The sequence below is a fragment of the Chenopodium album genome, chromosome 14 (genome assembly GCF_948465745.1).
Source record: "Chenopodium album chromosome 14, dcCheAlbu1.1, whole genome shotgun sequence".
Taxonomy (NCBI): domain Eukaryota; kingdom Viridiplantae; phylum Streptophyta; class Magnoliopsida; order Caryophyllales; family Amaranthaceae; genus Chenopodium; species Chenopodium album.
In genome coordinates this window covers 25,935,275-25,959,358 of record NC_137847.1, presented here as the reverse complement: position 1 = coordinate 25,959,358, position 24,084 = coordinate 25,935,275, and the positions used below count along the sequence as shown (strand labels likewise).

General features: G+C 36.5%; 1 protein-coding gene across 2 annotated transcripts; it reads right to left on the bottom strand.

The window, feature by feature from the left end:
* Positions 1–1,557: 1,557 nt before the first annotated feature.
* LOC145580177 (uncharacterized) lies at positions 1,558–23,438 on the bottom strand. 2 transcript variants are annotated; one of them, XM_081637568.1, is made up of 10 exons: positions 23,132–23,436; positions 22,907–22,994; positions 22,174–22,323; positions 11,555–11,686; positions 10,277–10,340; positions 10,146–10,184; positions 9,968–10,042; positions 5,722–5,786; positions 2,500–2,590; positions 1,558–1,947 (listed from the first exon to the last, which is right to left on the bottom strand). In XM_081637568.1, exons 1-10 carry the CDS (start codon positions 23,373–23,375, stop codon positions 1,891–1,893), a joined length of 1,005 nt encoding a protein of 334 aa, XP_081493694.1. In that variant the 5' UTR covers positions 23,376–23,436; the 3' UTR covers positions 1,558–1,890. The 2 variants fall into 2 exon arrangements, with proteins under 2 accessions (XP_081493694.1, XP_081493695.1); XM_081637569.1 differs by lacking the exon at positions 2,500–2,590 and having other exon boundaries at positions 23,132–23,438.
* Positions 23,439–24,084: the final 646 nt, after the last annotated feature.

The following is a 24,084-nucleotide window of genomic DNA, read 5'->3' as shown; positions in this document are numbered from 1 at the left end:
AGACATCAAGTGCCTAGAACATTTAGTAAATGAGGTATGAAAACAGAGCGAAAAAGGTAACACAAACTAAGTCACACATTCAAGTAACTCGATACCCTTAATTGTGGGTACCTTTGATCCCATCTCCAATGAAAGACCATTAACACACTATTAGCCCCCAAAATTGTTTTATAAGGGCTCCCCAGAACATTGTATATTAGGGAATAGATTGCAAAATCTATAAGATATAATAAAGGATCACTACTAGAAAACAGTCCATTTCCGACGGAAAATTTTCGTCGGAAACACCCTGAAATCCGTCAGAAAAGCGGTTTCCGACGGAATTTCCATTGGAAGTGGTTGTCGGAAAAGGCTTAGTAGGAAAAACGGTCTTTTCCGACGGAATTTTCCGTCGAAAGAGATTTTCCGGCACCGGAAAAGTCCGTCGGAAATTTCCGACGGAATTTACAAATCCGTCGGAAATTTCGTTTCAACCGAAATAAAAAAAAATACGCCTGGTGCGGCGTATTACACCTCCAAACCCTAACTTACTTTAACCCCAAACAAACCACCACCTCCACTACCCACCATCAGACCACACCCCCACCGCCAAACCACCGCACCACAACAAAAAAAAAAAAAAAAAATCAAAAAATTCCCCACCCAAAACCCAGATTTACCCACCACCACCTCCCTCCTTTCAGCCGTCACCCAGCTATCCCTAAAACCGACCAACCCACCTAACCCTAAAACCGACCCACCCTCCTAACCTTCTAACCGACCGACCCTCCTAACCTTCTAACACAAAGACTGACCCACCCACTTAAATACTTGACCCTTTAAATGAAACCAGACCACGACCCACCCATCTAGCCCCTTAAACTGACCCAGACCCACCCACAACAACCCTAAAACCACCAATGAGCCACCACCACCACAACCCAATTTTTTTTTTAAAAAAAACTTTAAAACAAAAGAAAGAACATAAAAAACACCAAAATATACCTTAAATCCGTCGGAAATTTCTGTTTTTACGACTGAATTACATGTCCGTCAGAAACTCTCCGTTGGAAAGCAGCCTAATTCTTGTAGTGGATGAGAAAATAAAAACGAATAACTGTTTTTGGTTATGTATGTGCAAATATATAACATACATTAAAATATTGTAAAAGCACAGAGATAGCAAGAGGGAGAGGGAGAGGAAGAAAGAGAAGAGTTAGGTGAGTGGATTCATCTTATTGTGCAAAGGCCACAATCACAACACTAGCATGTTTTTAGCGCCTTTGTTTTGGTTAAGAATGCCACAGCCTACGCTTCGCTTTGTAGGCATCTTCCTGGAACAAAATGCAAATATAAAGGCAGTTTGTGGACGTCTAACCTGAAAAAAGAGTTAATCTAACATGATTTCAGGGCTAAATTGAAGAGGACAAAGACATAATAATCACTCACGACTTACTAAATGTAGATAGAATTGTTCGAATCCAATTCTGTCTATGTAGCTATGGTGTTAAGCATGACTAAGCTTTGTTCTAATTCAGAAAGACGTCGAAAGCAAATCAACAGTGCGATATCCAGACACAAGTTCACTCAACTTCTGTTGGATAAATTATACAGTATTTCAGATTCCCTAGTTCAGAGAGTTCCAATCAGCTAGCAGATTACCAACCAAAAGAAAAATATTTCTATACAGAATTCTACCTGATAAATAAAGAAAATGAAACATGAAATATATGATTCTATTAATTGTACAATAGTTTATCAAACTGCAGCAACTTCTCAAAACCCAGCCCCTCAGTTTACCCCAAGTATAGACCATGCCTGTGATGAATACGGATAACATACATACAAGTAACACTAATACATAATTTATAGTTAATGTACACAAGAAGTTTATGAAGCTGCGGTGGCTTGTCAAAATCCCGCTTTCAGCTTATCCAAGTATAGACCATATCTGCGAAGAATACGGATCTGAACAAAAAGGAAAGAAGTAAGATTTAAAAAAAAGAAATATGTGTAAACTATACATGTATAGAAGTTTGCTAGTTTATTGTACAACAAATTGTTATATGACACCACACCATCCCTTAATTGTGTGACGCATTTAGAAGAGGTTACTAATCATGCAAAGTGGGTTAACAAATGTCCTAAGGTGGAGTGTAAATAGGATTACTATAAAGAAATGGAGGAAGTATATTACAAATAAAGCTTTAGAATGGTCACTAGTAATAGTTTAACGATAATGATGCACAATGAATTGAGTGTGATGAATTGATGATCACATAGAAGAGTTCTGTATAGCTTGTCAAAAATCGAGTTTATATATTGAGCAACTAAATTCACAGAACATTTTCACATGACAAATCAATAAAAGCATGATCAAAATCTCTGCTAGTAAGGCATCCATCAATTATATTCTTTAGAGATTCTTACAATACAAAAATTACATGACTAATTAGAAAACCAGGCATACACTTTCATCTAAGAAGCATCATTTCATGACAGATCCATAAGAAAAGGTACCTGAGCCAAGGCATAAATAGCTTGCAGAATCCTGATATAATCAGTCCCCAACATTTGAATGACGACATCCGCCAAAAAAGTTCCCCACACCCTAAGAACGACCACGACAGGGGGAAGAGAATAGTAAACATACATTCTATGTGTTGTTTCAATTGTTCCATATAAACTTTTTACACTATTCATATACTAATTTTTTACTATATTTGTTTACTGCAAAGTAATAGATAAAAACAAATGGTACGTACAAATTGCACCATTTTCTTTTTGGAAAGTTACGTATCAATTATTCAATTGCACCATTTCCTTAATTGATATGCTTTCACAAAATATCCTATCATTGTTCACATGTGAATTTGATAACAACTATTATCACTCCGCCTTTTTTCTCTTTCATATGTTAGTATCACATGGGCAAAGTTGACATTTCCCACCTTTTCAATCTTTTTTCTTAAATTTGTACCCATACCAAATGATGCAATCAAAATAAACAGAGGAAGTATCATATTATTGAGTTTGTTTAGATGTATGTAGTTAAATATCAGCATTTTTTAATTTTACTAAAACACATTAATGGTAAAAGTGCATTGGCAAAATTACATTACATTGATTTCAATTAGTACAGATAGTCACAAAACATAGTTCATTTAGGAAATGTAGGGCAATAATCACAAAACGTTTATAATTATGCTGAAAATTTCATCATGATGATATTCAATAGTATAGAATATAGATCAAGAATTCTTATTGGACCTTGATTAATCTCTAGTGCTTCCCACATGCATGATTCACATCTTTCCTATGTATGACATAGGGACTAATGTTTTTTCTATCATTCATTACACATTTAACTTCAGGTCAAAAGACTCTCTAGTGCTTCTCATCTTCCGAGAGAGTCTTCGGCACGTACAAAAGACTTTCTCGGAAATGATTTCTCTCTCTAACTCTGCAAAGATGTGTTGAGAATGAATTGAAGTGAAGAATAAGAAGCTCCTTGTATAGAAAATGAAGGTGGAGATCCACAAAATCAATAGTGAAACTCAAACAAAAATCGAAGGTAGATAGCAATTTACAAAATCACTGCCAAGTGTACAAGCCATATTGACAAAGATGATTTTGTGAGGACACATTATCTAGAAGATTGAAGTCAAGATAGTCAAAAATCATGTTCAATAATCAACCTTTCACAAAGACGTGACTGTCAAATGCCCTCAAAAAATCTTAAAACTTTAAGTGTTGAACAAAAGAATGAGGCATGACTCACGCTTGAATGGATGAAGCATGACTTCAAGGGTACATTACCCACCAGCCAAAAGCAATGCAAACCCTATGCCTAAGCCATGCAGTTTGAGGATGAGATTCTTAATCCTCATCACCCTTTGACCACGGAGCAAAGGTCACGGCCCAAAATGCAAAAGCCTTGTGTGTTACTGACTACAACATAACACCATGTAATGAGATTATGGCCTAATCCAAACCCTTAAATACATAAGCCTGTGGCAAGGCCTCGCAACTCATCAATTCTAGAAAACTTGGAATCTTAAAGCATGCTAAAGGCCTTTTTTTTCGCAATTTCATTGGGCCAACAAGGGTTTGCACCGCATAGATCTTCAAAAATAATACACGGTTTAAATAAATGTTTTCTTCAATAAGACACCTAACTACAGGTCTGCTAGCACGCCTAGCCCCATGTTGTGCGGTAGCTGCACGCCTGCCAGCATGCCATGGCCTACATGACCCACATACCCATGCAAGTATGACAACACACTCCTAGCCCCAAGCCATACAAATTAGATACACAGATACAGATTTAAGAGGGAAAAGAAGAGGAAGAGAGATACATTGTATGCTGAAGAAGAAAGAAAACTAACAATGCAATATTATTATGATGTTATCTAGGGGAAAGCAATTACACCAGCAATGCGAGAGGCTAATTTTCCCCAGACAAAAAGGAATTATTACAGACTTTTATGATGAATTTCTCTCTAAAAGTAGCTCTTTTTTTCCAAAAAAAAGAGCAGTTTTTCTCAGCATAACTAACATCCTCATGTATCACTTGTCTCCTTATAAGAAACAGACTGCCTATAACTCTTTTACCCTTTGTTGCACCGCCTATTAGTAAAGAGAATGGGTGGGCTTTTAGGTGGATGCAGTACAACCACCTGCCCCAAAATCAAACCAACCACAACCATAAGCCACCAAACAATTGGATCTAAGAGAAAGAGGGAGAGAGAGGGAGTTACCATGAATTAAGGGGAAGGGCCGCGGCGAAAGAGAAGGGAATCTAGGGGGAAGATAGGGGCAGCAACAATGGAGGTTGTTGTAGAGTAAATAGAGGGGTAGTGGTGGTGATGGTTGTATGTTAGGTTTCCCATCCTTTGTTTTTAAACAAACATGAGAAATCCAAGGGCTTGTCATTCTATTTTATCCTTGTATCCGTTTCCTTCTTAGAAACCAAATGCCCCCTCAATGAAGAAGTAGGACATCTTTAAACCTATTTCATTTGGATGATGACACTTCCACAGGCTAGGCACAAGCTATAGACTCCTAACTAAAAAATACCTTTAATTTTAGGTTGGGATATTTAAATCTAGGCTACCTAATCAAAACTTCTTGTGAAAAGGTCCAACTATTTTGGGCATCTACGAATTGCATGGATTGATTTTGCAGGCAATAAGGAAACTAGATGCATGCTTCATTTTTGGTTCATGTAGCCGACCCCACTTACATAATTAAGGCTTTGATTGATTGATTGAATTTGGTGTGGGCAAAAGATTAGGGGAAACATTTAAAATCAAGAAGAATGGAGAAGAAACTGATAAGGCAAAAGGAAAACCTCATATAGAATAGAAAATAAAGCAATGAACAACTACAAGTAACAAATCCAGAAGTGAAAATAACCCCCTCTTCTATCCAAGGAATCTGGCACACTAACTGTAGCAGATGGCAATCAATGTTAACTCTATTAGACTTTCGCAAATTCATGTCTTCTATTATCAGAAAGAAAAAAAAATGAAAATGAACAAAATTTGTATTGCAATTATAGAGAATGAAGAGTAAAATATGTTCAATTGCATCATCCTAAAGGAGGGGTGATGGAGTTCACTGAATAAGTGAACATATCAGAACCAGAGAATTCATCAAAAATAAAATTAAAAAAAGAAGAGTAAGTAAAAAAATAAAAAATAAAAAAAAGGAAAAGAAAGCTAGGGCACAGTCACTTACATTGGACCAATGAATGCAGCTAGACTGTGAAACCCAAGATACTTTGATGCAGCCCCAGTAAGCCCCTACAAAAAAACCACACAGAGTCTAAGTTTAAATAATGGAATAAAAATTGATAGTTAAATAAGCCATGCCATTACTTGCAAATACAAAGGGAACAAAGATGGATATATACAGAACTTTTTTTGATAGATAATGAGCGTTTTGTGATTCACAAGTCATTGTGAGAGTGTGTTTAATCACACTTTGAGTGAAGCTAATAATTAGGAGTTTTGGGGGGGGGGGGGGTACTTGGTAAAAAATCTAGGAGGGAACGTGACAAAACCAAAAAAACACTTTTAGGCTCTTCATAAATATTGGTTCCTATAAGCCCTTTAGCAATTAGCAATTAGCACTTAGCAGTAACTCTATGACACTTATTGACATGGGTTATTATACTCGTACTAGATTAGATAATATACCTACCAGGCATTTACACATTTACGCCATAAATTGTTCTACCAAAACAGCTATCAACAAAAGAAATATGCGTAATGTGTTCTCCTTGACGAATTAACCATTACAATCAGTTCAGTCAGGGCTACAATTTTAGTTCAGATAAATATTGGTCAAAGACTTAGCATTGATTTCATATTTAATAATAAATTTGTGTACACGTCATATTTGGATCATCTAATTTGAGTATATTTCAGTTCTGTTTGTTTTTATGAGTTTTGGATTCGAAAATTGGGCATCCATGACAGTTTTCCCAGGTGCCTACAGCGTAGGTCTACCCAAGCTCTACTTAGGCAGCCTCTTCTCATCAATTCATATTTATGCAGATTGCTCTAAAAACACTACACATCTAATGACCAATTACCGCAACAAATTGACCAAGTTGCAAGACTGGCAGTAATTCTAGTTCACTTTGACTACATATGGCAAGCAAAATAAAACAGCCTGCAATTTCAACCTTGGCCTTCTTCCACACAGAATAATTGTATTTCTACCAACATAGAGAAATATTACAGTTATACTTCAGCACCCAAGCATCACAATATTTACTGAACAAACTTGACAGGAGAAGTGACAATGTTGGAAATGATGCTCATCAGTCTCTGCACTACTAAAAAAAACAGCAGAAAACTGTGTAGAGAATTATTTATAGATAAGACTATATCCAGTATCCACCATGTACTTGATACTAATCTATGTAATAAAATAATAACGTTAACAAGAACTTAGAGGTGCAATTGAAGCTACAAAGTGAGAACTGAAATGAATTTTTAAACGTGAATATGCAATAAAAAAAAAAAATGAAGACAGAGAGTAAGACTGAAACAGCAAGCGGAGCAAATTCATGAAACCATACCACCTTCCCCAAATCAACTCATCTCATGAATGATAATTCCAAGAGATGTAAATTCCGATAGAGAAGGTATTGGGTGCGGCAAGCTGCACCCAATATTTCGTGCGGCAACAAACATCCCAGCAACAACAAACTCAACAATCATCCCAACAACAACAATCACAAGCTATGCGAGATACAATTGAACGGTGAGAAACTCATCGCGATTTTTCAAAAATAACCAAAAAAATTGAATTGGGGCTTTTTTGTATGATTTATAATTGTTGATATTGATTGTCTCATGGGATTGTATGATGAAATGTGAGTGTTTTGATAACAAATGCATGTATTTTGGTTGAGAAATGAGCAAGTTATGTTATACCCATGAGCTTAATACGGGACCTTCAATGGAGGTTCCTCCATTGTTGACCTATTAATTTTTAGTTTTTTTTTTTAAAAACAATTTTTTTTCAAAATTTTTTAATTTTTTTTCGATTTTTTATTTTTAGAGGATACATACAATTTTATTGAGGATATGTACTATGTTACAGTATAGTTCGTTAGAGGATATGTACAGTTTGGTAGAGGATACATATAATTTGTTGAAAGATATATATTATTCGATAGAGGATATGTAATATGTTAGAAAATATGTACATTTAATTAGAGGATGTATAGTTTTTGATATACGATATGTGAAATTTATTGGAGGATATGAATTATTTTATGGAGGATATGTATAGTTTGTTAGAGGATATGAATTATTTGATGTAGGATATATACAATTTCTTAGAGGATATTTTTTTTTAATAGAGGATCGGATATGTATAATTTATTAGATGATATAAACTATTTGATGGAGGATATATATTATTTGATAGAGAATATGTAATGTGTTAGAAAATATGTATAGTTCATTAGAGAATATATATAATTTGATATAAAATATGTAAAGTTTATTGGAGGATATGAATTATTTGATGGAGGATATGTATAGTTTGTTAGAGGATATAAGTTATTTGATAAAGGATACGTACAATTTGTTAGAGGATATGTTTTATTTATAATAGAAGATATGTATAATTTATTGGAGGATATAAATTATTTGATGGAGGATATGTATAATTTGTTGGAAAATATGTATTATTTAATAGAGGATATGTACAATTTGATAGATGATATGTATTGTTTGATGGAGGATATGTATAGTTTGTTAGATGATATGTACGTAGTATTTGATGGAGGGTATGTACAGTCTATTATTAGAGGATATGTATAACTTGATAGAGGATAAGTACAATTTGTTGATAATATGTGGTATTTGATAGAGAATACGTATAACTTGTTGGAGGATATGTGTTATTTGATAGAGGATACATACAATTTGTTGAAGGTTATATATTATTTGAGGGAGGATATGCACAATTTATATATGATATGTATTGTTTAATAGAGGGTATGTACAGTTTGTTGAAGGATATGTATTATTTGATAGAGGATATGAACAATTTGTTTGTTATAGAGTATGTAGTGTATGATAGAGGATATGTACAATTTATTAAAGGATATATATTATTTGATAGAGGATATGAACAATTTGTTTGTTATAGAGTATGTAGTATATGATAGAGGATATGTACAATTTATTAAAGGATATATTTTATTTGATACAGGACATGTACAACTTGTTAGAGGATATATATAACACTTTGGAGGATATATATTATTTAATGAATGATATGTACAATTTATTAGAGGATATATTATTTGATGGAGGATATGGATGTATAATTTGTTAGATGATATATATTATTTGATAGAGGATATGTAAATTTTGTTAGAGGATATGTAAATTTTGTTGTATGATATGTATTATTTGATGCAAACCAAAAATACAAAGTTAATCAATTAAAAAAATATTGAAAAAATGATGAAAAAAAAAAAAAAAAAAGAGGATTTTATTTTGAAGGAGAATTGATATAGTATTTTTTTTTAATTAATAAAAATAAAAAAAAGGTTGCTTGAACCCTTGAGAGGGACATGTCGTTGGGCACATACACACTTCACCTTGACGAAGCTCAGGGGTTCCTCCCCTTACCTCTCCCATGCATTTCACCCGGTGAAGCTGCAACATTTCCCTTTTAATTTATCGCCAAAGTAATAGAGGAGATATCATCTATCGTATACATAATATTATAGACACAATACATGATATCATTTAACTTATGTAGGATATCACCCAACTTATAGATGATATCATCCAACTTATAGATGATATAATCTACATAATAGAATTTATTTTATAAAAATAATTAAAAGGTCAACAATAGCGGAACCACCATTAAAAATCCCGTACTAAGCTCATGGGTATAGCATAACATGCTCATTTTTCAACCAAAATACATGCATTTGTTATTAAAACACTCACAATTCAACATACAATCACATAGGACAATCAATTTCAACAATTATACATCACACATGAAAGCCCTAAATTGAATTTTTTGGGTAATTTTTGAAAAATCCGAATCTCAATAAATTATCAAGCCAATTCAAGCATAAATCATGGATAAATATAATCAACAATCTTTTTTCTCTCTTTCCTCTCCATCCTCTTCAATTCAAGCATAAAATCATAGACAAATAACATGACGAAATGTTTGGTCAGACTTGACTGACCCAATAGTTTGTGATTCCGATAAAGGAATTACCACCATTGATATGGATGCAAAATCTTATTCTTTGCCACATTTAAATTCAAAGCAGTGAGTTCAACATGATTTGTGTCCAAACCATAAGCAAATTGTTTCCCCACTGGTAACACGCGTATGTCTAAAGATGGGGAGGTAATAAAAAGAAACAATCTCATAGTCTCATTAACAAATAGCTATATAGATCTGTTTAAATATGAATACACACCTTTTTAACAACTTTGCTATCCAGCTTATGTTTAGCTGCTTCAAAGAGCATTTTTCCTGATAGCCTAGTTGTAACCTAGCAAGGGACACACAACAGCAGACTATTAGGAGGAAAGCGAGGAAAATTGCAAGAGAGGATCCAAATTCCCTGATTATCTATATGATTGTACATGTCTTACCAATTCGGAAAGCTTCAACATCGAAATCAATTGACCACCCTAAACACAAAACTAAGGAAAAAATTACACAATCCAATATTAAGTATAATAGAAATATACAAATTTAGAGAAAGATGTAAAAGATGCAATACTTTAAGAAGCACAGAACATAGTTCTGCTGATCCAACTTTTAGTGCAGCGGCAGTGTCCCAGTCTCTGAAATAATAATCAAATATGAAAGAATCAAAAGAGAAATGGCTAAACAACAGTCAAGGTATCAAATCATGCTCATAAAAAACAAATTTTTTATTAGCAGTTGATGACAGCACACAGCATGTCCATATAGTTAAAGTATTGGATTACTAAACAAATACAATCTGAAATCTGACGACATATTTCTAGTTCAATAAACCTGGCCTATACTTAAAGAAAACACCTTATGCACCAGATGGCTTGCATACTGCTTATTAAATATACGGAGTACTTTAATTAAAAACAATCATTGCCCACATTAAATGAAAAATGCTTTCACCTACTGGAAAAGTTTATAAAATCCTATCTTATCTACAAAATGCTTCCACTTCTAAAATCCTATCTTATCTTATCTACAAAATGCTTCCACTTCTAAAGAGGTTTACAAGATTTCCTATTTTTCTATAAAGCCTTCGCTTTTTTCCACTTTACTATTGTTCTTGTATTTGAATGTGGTAGATTCCTTTAAAAAAATGAATGGGCAGTTAAAATCATGTACTAATAAGTTAAATAAACTATCATAGATTTATAGAAAATCAAAGTAGACATTCTATGTGGAAACAAGTTAAGTGAATAAGACAGCAATCACTCATAAGGCGGCCTAATAAAAGGTTGCATGTATGTTGCCTTATGTCTTAAGAACATTAGACTTTGACATCACAATGGCCTAAGGTATACTCCACTACTGTTTCTTTCTTAGTAGTGATAGGCCTTGAATAGTTTAACTTATTTTTACTTATTTTAGAAAAAATAAGTTCATTAAGTTCATATCAGAAGAAAAAATATGATCAGATCAGATCATCGTTTTATGTGCGGATTTTATCGATGAATATCTTTAATTTTGTAATGAAAAAAAATTATAAATTAATAAAGCACATATTATTACGAATCTAACAAGACCCCACATGACATATTTTTCTTTATAGATTATCATCCACATAAGGTCAAAATTTGGTCAATTCAGACCATCAGACCGAAGTGGGAGAAAATAAGGCGAACCAAATGAGCCCTTAGTCACAATATAATCCCCACAACTCTCTATTTTCAATCTAGCAAAAACTCCAAAGGCCCCAAAGCCCAAATTTAAACAAGATAATAATTTCTTTCAATATTATTGTACTTTCATAGTTAAATAAGACAGTAGCTTCGTATTATTTGTATAAATTAACATCATTTACCTTGAACATTCCCCAAGTATATGAATAAAGATCTCCACCTCCAAGTCCTCGGTCGATAATTTTGTAGAGCATGTAATTTTCAGTTCTTTTCTTACATCAAGCAAGACATTTCTATATGAAGGCCTCCACCCTCTGTTCACATATACAAGATAATGAGTCACATGTATTGAAGGACTTAAGGAGACAACTCCATTAAGCATTTATTTATGTTTCATCATATCATAAAGTGTAACCAAAATAAACAAACATTTGCGCCTTCTCAGCGAATGAATAATAACAAACTTCATGGCAAACCTATATTTCAAAATGACTGCAAAGTTATTGGAGCAATAACAGGTAAAATAAATAAATAAATAAACTCCGTTATCACAAATATTGTTCCTATCATATCACATAACTTAAACGCATGTTTTTCTAAGCACAAGAGCACACCACTTGGCATCTTATAGAATAAAAAAAGTATTATGCCACCTTCTAAATATTAAAATGATGCCACCGAAGCTATCATCTAAACCAATAAATAATTTATTAATAAGAGATTGTAATAGAGTTTAAGTTTTATTAAATTACTAGCATTTGATTTACATCAAACAATCAAACAACCAATCAATCAAAGCCTTAATCCCATAAGTATAACTTTTGCTTTACATTAAACAATTTATAACTTTATAACAAGTATTATAAACCAGTGTTTTGGGTGTTTTTGTCCTTTGGGAGAGTTACAGCTCGAAAATTGGTCCGACGCGCTCTGTACCAGTAAAAACGGAGACTCCGATTGGTAGGAGCTCCGCCTCTGACGATCAAGTTAGAACGTGTTGGAGAATGTAAAAAGTGCGGAAAAGTAAAAGTGAGATCTTCTCGGGTTTCGAGATCAGGTGTTTTCTCTGTTGTGAGAGAATGTAGGGTAGGCTGTAATAAATGAACCGTAGATGTCCCCAAAATGGAGGGAATCTCCCTAATTATAGGGTCATCGATAAATGTGCCCCTGATTAGGTCACTCTGATCTAATTCTGATGGGCTGCGCCGAATTACAGCTTTCTCGGGATTTAGGCCTTGAAGGCCGCCTTTTCTCCTAAATTCTGGGAACGCCAAGTGTTAAATGGGGATAGGTCCATTTGGACTAATCCTGGCTGACACGTGTCTCCTGCTGGTTGGTCCACGTGGCATGGGTAAAAATTACCCAAAACATTTGCCCCTCACAGATGTGACGTGGCATGCCACATGGCATCTGTGACACATGTCACTCTACCACTGCTTAAATGTTTTTAACCATGAAATTTAACTTTTCACATTCTGGGGAAATTACGGGGATGCCCTTGTATTTACCCCTCTATAAATATGCTTTTTACCCCCCTCATTTTTGGACGTTTCCAAAAAGTTTTAGAGAGATAAAGTCAAAGAGTTCTAGAGAGAGAAACTCTGCGTTGCACACAAACAGTTCCTATTTTCGCCCGTCTGCCCACCAGTTAGCAACCGCTTGTGCTATATACAAGCAAAATCACCTTCAACTCGCTTGCTGCAGCCGGTCAACGCTTGACCCCTTTTAGAGTCAAGACTTTAAGGTACCGTCTCTACCCCCTTTAGCTCATTCTTGCTTTTTCCGTTTGTACATTTATATTCAAATAAATGGATTCATCACCAACACACACGGCATAAGACTGGGGGTGCCGGCTATAGGTGTAGGAGCAATTTTGTACATCCCCCAAACCGACCGTCTCTGTGTAGGACACAATGGCTAGAACCAAACAAACAGCCACGGTGAAGGAGAAACGGTACATTGGAAGTGCCGTCTGAGGAAGTGACCCTGGTTGAGGGGGAAGACATGCAAGTTGATTCGGGGGAATACTCCCCTTTTGGGATCCCTAGGACCCAAGTGACGGGATCTTATATGAGACTGAGGGCAGAGACGATGAAGAGGCCGTCTCCAATGATGGACTTGGAGATCTTGATCCTGAAGATGGAGACAGGGAGAGAGCTGCGTCTGCCTCGGGGTTAGACGGTGAAGAGGTTTCCCAAGAGAGAGACAGGGGAAGCACCGCCGGCTAGATAGCAGTGATGCCCCTTTTTCCCCGCTTGAGGATAGTGAGGTTGAAGAGAGAAAGAAGTGGAGTGAGGGTGGAGATCCCTTCAAAATCCATGTCTCTGTTAGAGACAGGAAAAGTATGTCAAAAGGTCCTGTACCCTCAAACGGCCTCTTGGAGAGGGATACAAGATCCGGGTGTCGCCTGAGTTGGGCACCATTGCATGGAAAGACGACCAGCCTAACTGCAACGAGTACTTCGGCTGCTATGAGGCGGCGTTTTTGGCTGGTCTCCGTTTCCCCCTACAGGATGCAGTTAAGGCCATCTTGCGAGGGTATGACCTTGGTGTCTGGCAGTTGTCCCCAAACTCTTGGGTCAACATTATTGGGTACATTGCCGCCCGTGAGATGCACGGGCTGTCCGGCTGGGAGGCATTTGCCCACATGAACTACCTCAATCGTAACCCAGGCGGCTGGAGAGCATGGTACACCTTGACCACCTATTCCAAGTATCATATGACCTTAGACAAACTGTCTAAGTGGGACAACTGGAAGAATTGGTTCTTTTCGTTATTGCCCCCACACGGCGTGAGAACTATGAGCTCCGCCGATATAATAAAAAGCCTGATCTTTTGGGTCAAAAGTGTAAGTTCCCCGCTATCCCGGATGAGGACTATAAAAAGATCATAGAGGTGGGGTTCTTTGAGCTGAAAACGAACACCCTCTCAACTAGGGAATTAATAAGTGTCCCAAAAACTGGATTCCGAAGCATGAGTGGTTGAGAGACGAGGCGTTCTTGTCCATCTGCGGCCTGGGCACAATGTTTGACAAGCGTAGGTTTACCATGCATCCGGCAATTAGCCGTCTATATTGGCATTTCCATTATTTTGCACAACTCTTGATCTGACCATCTTTCCTTTGTTTCGCGGCCACCGCTCTGAGGATGCTTCCTGAAGACAAGACACCTAAGCGGTCTGCCGCTCAAATCCGCAAGGATAATGCGGAAGCCAAACGGGCCCAAATTCAGGCAAAGGTATGGACCGTTTGGGTCTTCTTTGTACACATTATAATTTTAGATTATGCAACCGATTTCTTCCGACTGTGAGCCTAATGAGCAATTTCATTTGCAGGGTGGAGATCCTTCTAGGTCCTTCCAAAAACTGATGAAACGGACCAAGGACAATGACGTCTCCAGCCCCAATAAGTCCCAGAAGGCATCGTCCATGCAGACAGCTCCGGATGCTTCATCCTTAAAGGCTTCGGCTTGGGCATTGATATGGGGATTAAGCCGGTGCCTATTCGGTACCGACGGGTGGTGATAATCCACCCAAGACTGCAGCCGGCTCTGCAACAACTGTAGGTGATGATAGCCTACGGGTCCTCGAAGGTATGGATAACCCTTTCGAAACTCCGCCTGAGCTTCGCTGGCCACTACGAGTGAAATCACACTCACAGCAGACGTATGACGGATCACCAGATAGGTGCCGCCTATACTGCTCACTCACCCAATCTTAATTATGGTGCAGATCGCTCCCCCGGTGGCCGGATGTCCAGTAGCATGCCAAGTCCATACTTGGGGCCATTCCTAAGAAGGAAAAGGATGCCAACCCAGGCATAGAGGTGTTCACGCATCCTGGCCCTCCTGTCTGAGGTATAACATCTCCCCTAAGTTTCCAAGTGTTTTCCCACTTGTGTCCCTAACACACCGTTTGCACATTCCAGGCTATGCTTGAGGTTGATGCTTGAGAGTGCCCATTTTACCTCTTCTCTCTTCAAGGCTATGCTTGAGGGAAGCCGGAGCCAGAGCCGTTTGCTGTCTGGGCCAACAAAGAGGTTAATGAGGGGGAGACAGCTTAGAGGGCAGGCAGAGAAGGGGAGCAGCATGTGCCAGAGGAAAATATTTGTACAGGACTCCCCCGTTCCTCCGCCTAAGACTGATGCACAGTGCCACCTGTCTACACCTCAGTAGTTTTAGCTTAAGTCTTTCTGCGGCAGTATGCCAATTACTCTTCTCCGGCCTGCGTGCTAAGTATTTAGCTGTAATGAATCAACAATTTATTTGCTTTTTTCCCAGATCCGGTCAACATTTCCTCCTGGCTAATATGGCCGGGATTTATTTATGAAAGTACCGACTGAGTCAGTTTTGATTCAATTTGCTTCAGATTTTGTTTCAATTTTTGCGTTTGAATTTTGCATACATATACTTGAATTTTTGCCTAACTCTTTAAGAGCATGCGGCAGATGATAACCCGGCTGTACTTGCCCCTAGGCAGTTGTGTGATTGGTTTCAAAGTTTGCTAATTAATTGACTTGGGAACTTTTGATACTTTAAAGAGTATGAGATGTTGTTCAGTCAATCAATCACAGAGTGATTGCCCCAAACCAAGTACACAGCCGTCCAAGCATACAAAACGGTAGTCGTTAACCCAAGCGGTGAAGTTGTTGTATTGAACTTCTTCTCCTCCGCTTGGCGTATTTGCAATCCAATTACGCTCAATGTCCTTTTGCCCCATTGGGAGGACTTGCATAATTTCGAAAAGTAATCTAAGCTAGAACTTCGGCCGGTTACCGGCTGATGTCTTTAGACATTCGGTTCCCGTAGACTTGGTCGTTCTTTAGATTACCCACGTCAGACGGCTATGAGTTGACCAATGAGGTCGTTCAATCTTTGCCGTATGCGTTGGTAGAGCACTGTGTCACCCGGATGGGAGATACTCTCTGCGACGATTCCACTCGGATGGGCGTCGCCGAACACCATACTCATGTTGGAGCAGATGAATTTACAAAAAACAATTTTTCATTGATATGCTTTTTATTTACAAAAATTTACAACTCTTAGAAGTAGTACTTTTTTAAGTTATCTACATTCCAACTTCCAGGTGGTAGGTGCCATCTCTGATTTCTTCATAGATCCGGTAAGGGCCTTCCCAATTGGAAGTCAACTTCCCTTGCTCATTGGCCCTACCGGTTGCATCCATTCTTCGTAACATAAAGTCCCCAACTTTCAAGGGTTGTTTGTGTACCTTCTTGTTGTAGGCTCTAGTCATTCTCATACGGTGAATCTCATGACGCAAGGCGGCATTGCCCCTACGTTCCGAGAGTGAGTCCAATGCTAGCCGCATGGCCTCCTAGTTTGCTTCTTCATCGTATAGCATAACTCGTAAAGTTGGCTCATAATGTTCGATGGGCAAGACGGCTTCAGCACTGTATAACATGAGAAATGGGGTTTCACTGGTTGCCCCTTTTTCAGTTGTCCGGATGGCCCATAGGACATGAATTAATTCTTCAATCCATAAACCACCGGCTCTTTCCATTTTCTTTTTGATGCCGTCTGAGATGAGTTTGTTAAAGGCTTCAACTTGGCCGTTTGCTTGGGGTCCGCCGACCGATGCAAAACAATTTAAGACACCTTGATCTCCCAACGTTTCAAACTGAGGGTCATTGTCAAAAACCATAGAATAAAGCTCGGCTCCTTAATTGAATAAAGCTCTTTCAAGCTTGACCTTAAACACGAAATATAAATGAGCATGTTCGTGAACAAAACTCGAACATGTCAAATCCTTAACAAGCCAAGCTCGAACAAGATTTTTGAAAGATCGTTCAAGCTCGAAATAGCTCGAACACAAATTTTTCTTATCAAGTTTTCTTCGAGCAGACTAAAATTCAGCTCGACTCGGATCGTTTGCAGCTCTACTCGAAGGTCAGCAAGATGATCCGTCTGTTGCTTGGATTTGACTATCATGTCATCAATGTACACCTCTACATTCCTCCCAATCTGATTAATGAAGACAGTATTGATTATCCGTTGGAAAGTAGCAGGCGCATTATTCAAGCCAAACAACATCACAGTATAGCAGAATAACCCCTGATGAGTGACGAATGCCATATTATGATTTTGGATTGTAGGAGAGTTCAAAGTGAGTGATTTCTATTAGTCGTGGCGATTTTACGATCGTATTCAAGGTACGTTCGCGTATTTGGTATTTATTTGGTGATGTAGAACATGCTAGGCTTTGAATAATTAATTCCAAATAGTATTGTGATAGTTTTGGTTGGAATTTATTATTTGGTTGATGTTGGTGATTGAATGAAGCATGAATTATTTGTGATGGATTATTGAATGAAAATAATTATTTTGGCATGTTATATATGAACCACACTTTTATATTGTCATGATAGAGAGTATGTTCAATTAAACTAAATGTTTAATTTGGTTTGGAATACTAAAAGGGAAATTTTTTTTTTATTATTTTTTTATTTTTTTGAAATAAAATTGATTCATAAATAAGTCATACGACATCTACAAAGAGATTTAGATCTAACAAATACATAATAATTGAATCAAATAAAAACATTCCGTAAGCAAAGCTACGATCGTTGTTGCAAATCGTACATTCTTTATACCCTCTTTCATATCGCTGTGAATTACAGCCTTCTTCGACGAGGGGGTCTATCGATCTGATGTAGCCGTGTAGAAAATTTCCGTCTGATTCGTTAGATTTTTGTCGAAATATTAACCTCTTTTTCAATCCCGCACAAAATTTTACCCATGAAACAACTCTATAGCAATCCATGAAAATTAAAAAGCAAATCCTCCCTCAAAAGAGAAAAGAAAAACCCGGTCTTTCGAACGAGCCAAATCCTCCTAAAGAAGAAGAAAAACCCTGTCTTTCGAGGGAGAAATATTCCTCCTAGAAGAGGAAGGGTTATTATAAACCTAAAACAAGATAAAAAGCACACAAAAACAACGATTGGGGCTTTCTACCGGTAAAAACCGATGGATGCCCCTTCAAAATTCAACAATGGGGGTTAGGGTTTTAGAGAGAGAAGAGATGAGAGAGAGGCTAGGGTTTTTTACGTCAAGGAGTATCACATTTGCATATTACTTTTATCATTTAAAGGGAATTTTATTATGGTTCATATAATTTTTATTGATGTTATAGGCATGGGATAAGAGCTATTTAAGTGTCTATGTACACGAAAAATAAATTATACGTTGGTGTCTTAGTGCACTTAAGGTGTTTCTAACACCAAGGGATAGGAATTGTGGCGCATTACGCGTTTAAGGTGTCTTTGACACCAAGGTAGATTTAAAAAAGGTTCAACATTAAATATTATGTGGTCACTAATTATTCAAGAATTAAATTGGAATGCTTAATTATTTGGATAATTATAATGTTTGATTTTGTTATGGTTTGAGAGTCATCACCAAGTTTATTAACATGTAAACAACGTAAAGTGAAAGAAATTACGCACCAAAACTCTTCGAACGTATATACCTCGAGTATGAACATATAGGGGGAGTTATGGGTTTTATATTTAACCATAACTTTTACTGGGAGTAAAGGACACTGTATTTTCCTTTTATTATTATGCGCAGGATTTCCGCCACTTACGAGTGATTATTTTATACTGGCACGGTTAGCTCCCGTGTTAGTACCCCTTTATTAGGGCAGGTTAGGGGGGAAACTCATTCGATGCGTAATCAATATTAAATGAATCATTTAGTTAGTTAGTTGAGAAATCTTGTTGTATGTTGTGTGCTTGTAAACAGGTGCAACGAGATAAGTTGTGTGTTTATAGGTGAAAGCATGTTAGGGTTTTAATTACGCTAATGTACTCGGCAAAAAATTGTGTGTTTGTTGGCCTTGTCTTTACCTTGGACCTATGATGACCCATTTTTAATGGAGAATAGTGGAAGCAAGTAGAGATAAGCTTTTCAGGTGATGAAGTATATTCATGATGGGCATGAGTGAAGAGCGAATCATGCTAGTTTCTATAAGTTTATGATATCTTTATTGCTTTAATTATTTTATTATATTATGTTTGTGAGACTAACGCAAAGGTTTTGAATTGGTTCGGTTTTGTTAAGGCCTACAATGGTTCCAAGTTGTAGGTTGACTTTGTTTTACTTTGGTTTGACTTACTTTCGTTGGTTGACTTTTTAAATTGAGTCATTTTGAATGTTTTAAAAGATAGTCTTCCGCTGTGTGTCTTTGATAGTTGCCTTAGCCATTTTCACGGTGGCGGTAATGTCTTAGATTTTTCTATTTTGAGTTTTAAATAGAGGAAAACAGGTATTTTACAAGAAAGAAATTTCTAGGGTGTTACATAAGGCAAGGCAGTGATGTTTGTTTGAAGATGAATGTAATTAATGAAATATATATTCAAATTCTTCTCTTTCTCTTATCTTTCTCTTTATATTAAAATAACCAACACTCACATAACCAACACTCAGAACAATACTAACATCTCTATACTTCCACACAAACAAATAGCAAAGCAAGTAGGACTTTCCACCATCTAAAACCAACCTCAAGCCCTCATAGCCTTGCTTAACAACATCAACTCGAAACCTTCACTTTCTTGCCACACCCCTGCATTCCATGTACAAAATTCCATACTCCCAGCAATTGATTCCCTATTTTGGGCTGGATTTCATTCAAATAGATCATATGGTCTCGTTTATTGATCAATAATAATGGCAGTAGATGATGATTTACAGATGATGACCATTGATTGTTGTTGATGTTGACGATGGCCAATAATCTGATGATGAGTGATGATTGAGAATTGAGCAGCCACGAAAAGAATATGGAAGAAGGTGCTGATTTTCCTTCTTCATTTTTCATTTTCTTTTTTAATTTTAATTTCTTTACTTCTTTATTTCATCTTTCCTTTTCTTTTCTTTTCATTTATCATTATATTACTTAGTCTGATTCCTTTTATAGCTTACTTTAAATACCCAATTGGGGTATTAAGAGACTTTAAATTCATTTTTCAGATTTTCATTTTTAGTTTTAGCGAGAAAACATTAGAGTAGATTAGGCTAGTTTAGGAGTGTATTTTTTTAGGGTTTGTTCTAGCCCTTTAGAGAGAGAATAGTTGAGGTTTAGAGAAAAAAAAAAGTAGTAATGCTCACAATAATGCTAGGAATATGAAGAATCTAACGAATAAATGAAGGTTTTAAAGACTCTACTTATCAAAGGACATTAGATGGCGAGTTTATTTGAGTTGGTGCTTGCATGTTGTTTGATCTTAGGAGGTCTGTTTAACGGCACAAAATTTCCTTCATCATCAACACATCAATGAGCAATAACCAAAAATTGTCTACAAACAAAACTAACTCTCCATAGAAATAGAACTTTCAGTCAATGCAGAATTAAGAATAATATGCATGCTCGATTATTTTGTAAAAATATACTTGAACAAAATAGGAAAAATGGAAATAAATAATCCCACTTTTGCGTGGTTTGACAAAAACAATCCCACCTTTTGATTATTACCAGACAATCCCACCTTTGTATGTCATCTTCTTTTAACAGACCTTTTTACCTACAACTTGTTAAACAGATTAAGATGTTTTTTCTATTTTTTTGTAAAGCCAAGTGTCGCCTAGTAATTGGTCAAAATAAAAAAAATTAAAAACAAAAACAAGTAAAAAAAAATTAAAAAAAAAAAAAAAAAAATTACCCACAACCCTCCCCAACCAGGTAACCACCGTGAAAACCCTTGACCCTAACCCTAGCCCCACCAAAAATCGGCCGGCCGCCACCCTAAACCCCTGAAAACGGCCGGCAGAACCCCTGGCCCAAATCCCACCTCCATAACCACCATAGCCACCACCGAAATCACCCCCTACACTAATTCCCACCCCGAAAACCACCATAACAACCACCGAAATCAATCCCTGAACCAAATCCCACCCCAAAACCTCCATAACCGCCTGTCCACCGCAGCCATCACCATAGAAAACCCACTTAGCCGCCGAAATTCCCGTTGAAAACCTCCATAATCACCATAATCATCACCGCCGAACTCCATCCTAGCCCGAAAAATCCTACCCAGCCTCCTTAACTACACAGAAGACCCCCATCTCAGCCTCGAAAACCCCCTTAAACACCCTAAAAACTCAACCCAGGTGTCGGCCGGCCGTGTTCGATGGTTAAGGAGAGCAGCTGGCCGGTTTTCGGTGGTGGCTGGGGCCAGGTTAGGTTTTCACGGCGAGGGTTGGTAGTTGTTTTTTTTTTTTTTATATTTTGTTTTGTATTTTGTATTTATTTTCTTTTTGCTTTTTTTATTATTTACAAAAATGAAATGAACCTATTAAAATCTGACAAGTGGCATGTAACCTACAAAAATAGGTCACCAACAAGTCAAGCTCTATTAAAAGAAGATGGCATACCAAGGTGGGATTGTCTCGTAATAATCAAAAGGTGGGATTGTTTTTGTCGAACCACGCAAAGGTGGGATTATTTATTTCCATTTTTCCAACAAAATATTAGTGCAAACATATATTTATGAAGATTTTTTGAAATCAAATTTAGAATAAAGGGAAATAGAAGGTTTTTTTTTTTTAAAGGGAAATAGAAGATTTGTAAATTTGTAATAGAAGAAATCTCACACACACACAGCAGAAAGTATAGTGGTGCAACTACTACTGAAAAAAGTAAGCTTGTAAGGTCGCTATTCAAAGTTTGACATAAACCACAACAGACATATAAATGAAAGGCACCAATAAAGTTATTTAAGAGCAAACACTGAGACAAACAAAGTAGCACAGGAATGAAAAAAATGATCAGTTCTAAAGAGGACTAACCTCAATGTAGAACGAGCATCAGCTGCAAGATATAAAAATCGAGACTCAAGAACTTCAATGAAAAGTCCTCGCTGTTCAAAGTCCTCCTCAATCATGAATCGATCCAATTCAATCCCATTACTTAATGATTTTAGCAGGGGACTAAGGTAGCTGCGACACCACAGCAAAGGGGAAAATATTTTTTAAAAAAATCAGAGAATTACATACCTAAATTATCATGAAATTCCTGAAAAAAAATATGCTCCCTCCATTCTAATTATTATATCAAGACCATCTTCAATGCCCACCCTTTCGAGTAAGCAAATTTTCAAAGTATCATTATAAGATTCTTGTTTGGACATTCGAATAAGCAAATTTTCAAAGTATCATTAGAAGAGTCTTGTTATGAATGATCTCTAACCAAATGTGACATATTAAAGTCAAATGGAGTATATGATTTATACATACTTCGTATTTGACATAGTAAATCCCTTAGCATTAAGCACTGAATATATTTCAAAAATCAATATTAACTTTGAAATGCAGGACAAAAACAAGTGTAGTTGATGTTTGATTTTCATTATATGTTACCATGACTGGCTCCTTATATGCAACACACATAATTTTATGCCAATGGAAATTTGAATCACACACTGCTTATAATGTCCAGAACTTGAATTAATAACATTTTTAAATCAAAACTTCATATACTTACTAAATCCCTGAAAAATGCAGTAAAGCCGAAATATAATACCTGGGTCCAAAGAGGATTTTTTCAATCTCCAAAAGTTCAGAATTTGTAGCAAGTTCAAGAACTGCCCTCAACTCAGAATCACTAGCACCTGCATCACAGAAGGAAAAAAATAAACAAAATAAATAAAAAAATAAAAATAAATAATCAATAAAATTGAATTGAGAAGAGAGACTATAAAAGAAAAATTAAAAAAAAAAAAATGAGAGATAGACAAGAAAAACCCACCAGTGGAATTGCGCGGAATTGAGGGAAAAGTGGTTGAATTTGTCGAATTGCGAGAGTGTTGTTGGCCTTGATGGTAGTTGGGATTGTTGTTAATTTGGATGGAATTGTAAGCTTTGAAAAGATGGAGTCTGGGAGAGGAGAAGGTGGTTGTTGTAATGACGGAAGAGGAGAGAGAATAGCCATGGTTGAAGGAAAGATGGTGATGGTTGATGCACGGCTGTGCAATTGCTGCTGTGCTTGTCATCCTAAGCTCTTCCTTTTTGCTCTCGGCTAAACGTGGTTAGGTTCGTTTCTTGTATTTAATTACTTACCAAAGCAATCAGTCGAAGTTTATGTGTAGTTTGTAACTTTGGGCCTGGTCTTTCCTCGGCTTATTTATGATTCAGTTTTTAATTTTCTTTTTTCATAAAATATTCAGTTCAGTTCGATTAAGTTCAGTTCAGTTTGATTAAGTTCAGTTTAGTTAAGCTCCAATCAGTTTAGGTCAGTTAAGCTCCAATCAGTTCAGTTCAGTTTCTAATTTCCTTCTCTCATAAAATATTCAGTTCACTTCAATTCATTTCAGTTCAACTCCAATCAATTCAGTTTGGTTCAGCTCAATTCAGTAAATTAGAACATGCCCTTTGTACACTCTCTTGTACTCTGTATTAAGTCTGCTCTCATTCACCTTAAAATAATACGGAGTAATAATAATATAGGATCAAATTTTAGTATCTACATAATGCCCCTTATTGATTAACTTTGAATAAAACGATAATCAATGGTTGAGAAAAGAAACAAAAGTTTGATTTTTGAAATACAATTAATTTATTAGCGTTAAAGATATAAACAGAGTTTAATGAAAATTCTATTAGATTTTTAATTAATTGAAACTTAACCGTTGGTCTAGGTGCAGTTGAAAAACTAGCTTTCAAAAACGAAAATCCCACTTGATTTTCGATGAATTGCAACTT

Coding starts and splice junctions, on each gene's coding strand:
- LOC145580177 (XM_081637568.1), bottom strand. CDS start 23,375: ATGACAAGCACAGCAGCAATTGCACAGCCGTGCATCAACCATCACCAT. Junction 5,787..9,967: donor ATAGCAAAGTTGTTAAAAAG/GTGTGTATTCAT, acceptor GTTTTTTTGTAG/GGGCTTACTGGGGCTGCATC. Junction 2,591..5,721: donor GCTGCATTCATTGGTCCAAT/GTAAGTGACTGT, acceptor GGTCGTTCTTAG/GGTGTGGGGAACTTTTTTGG.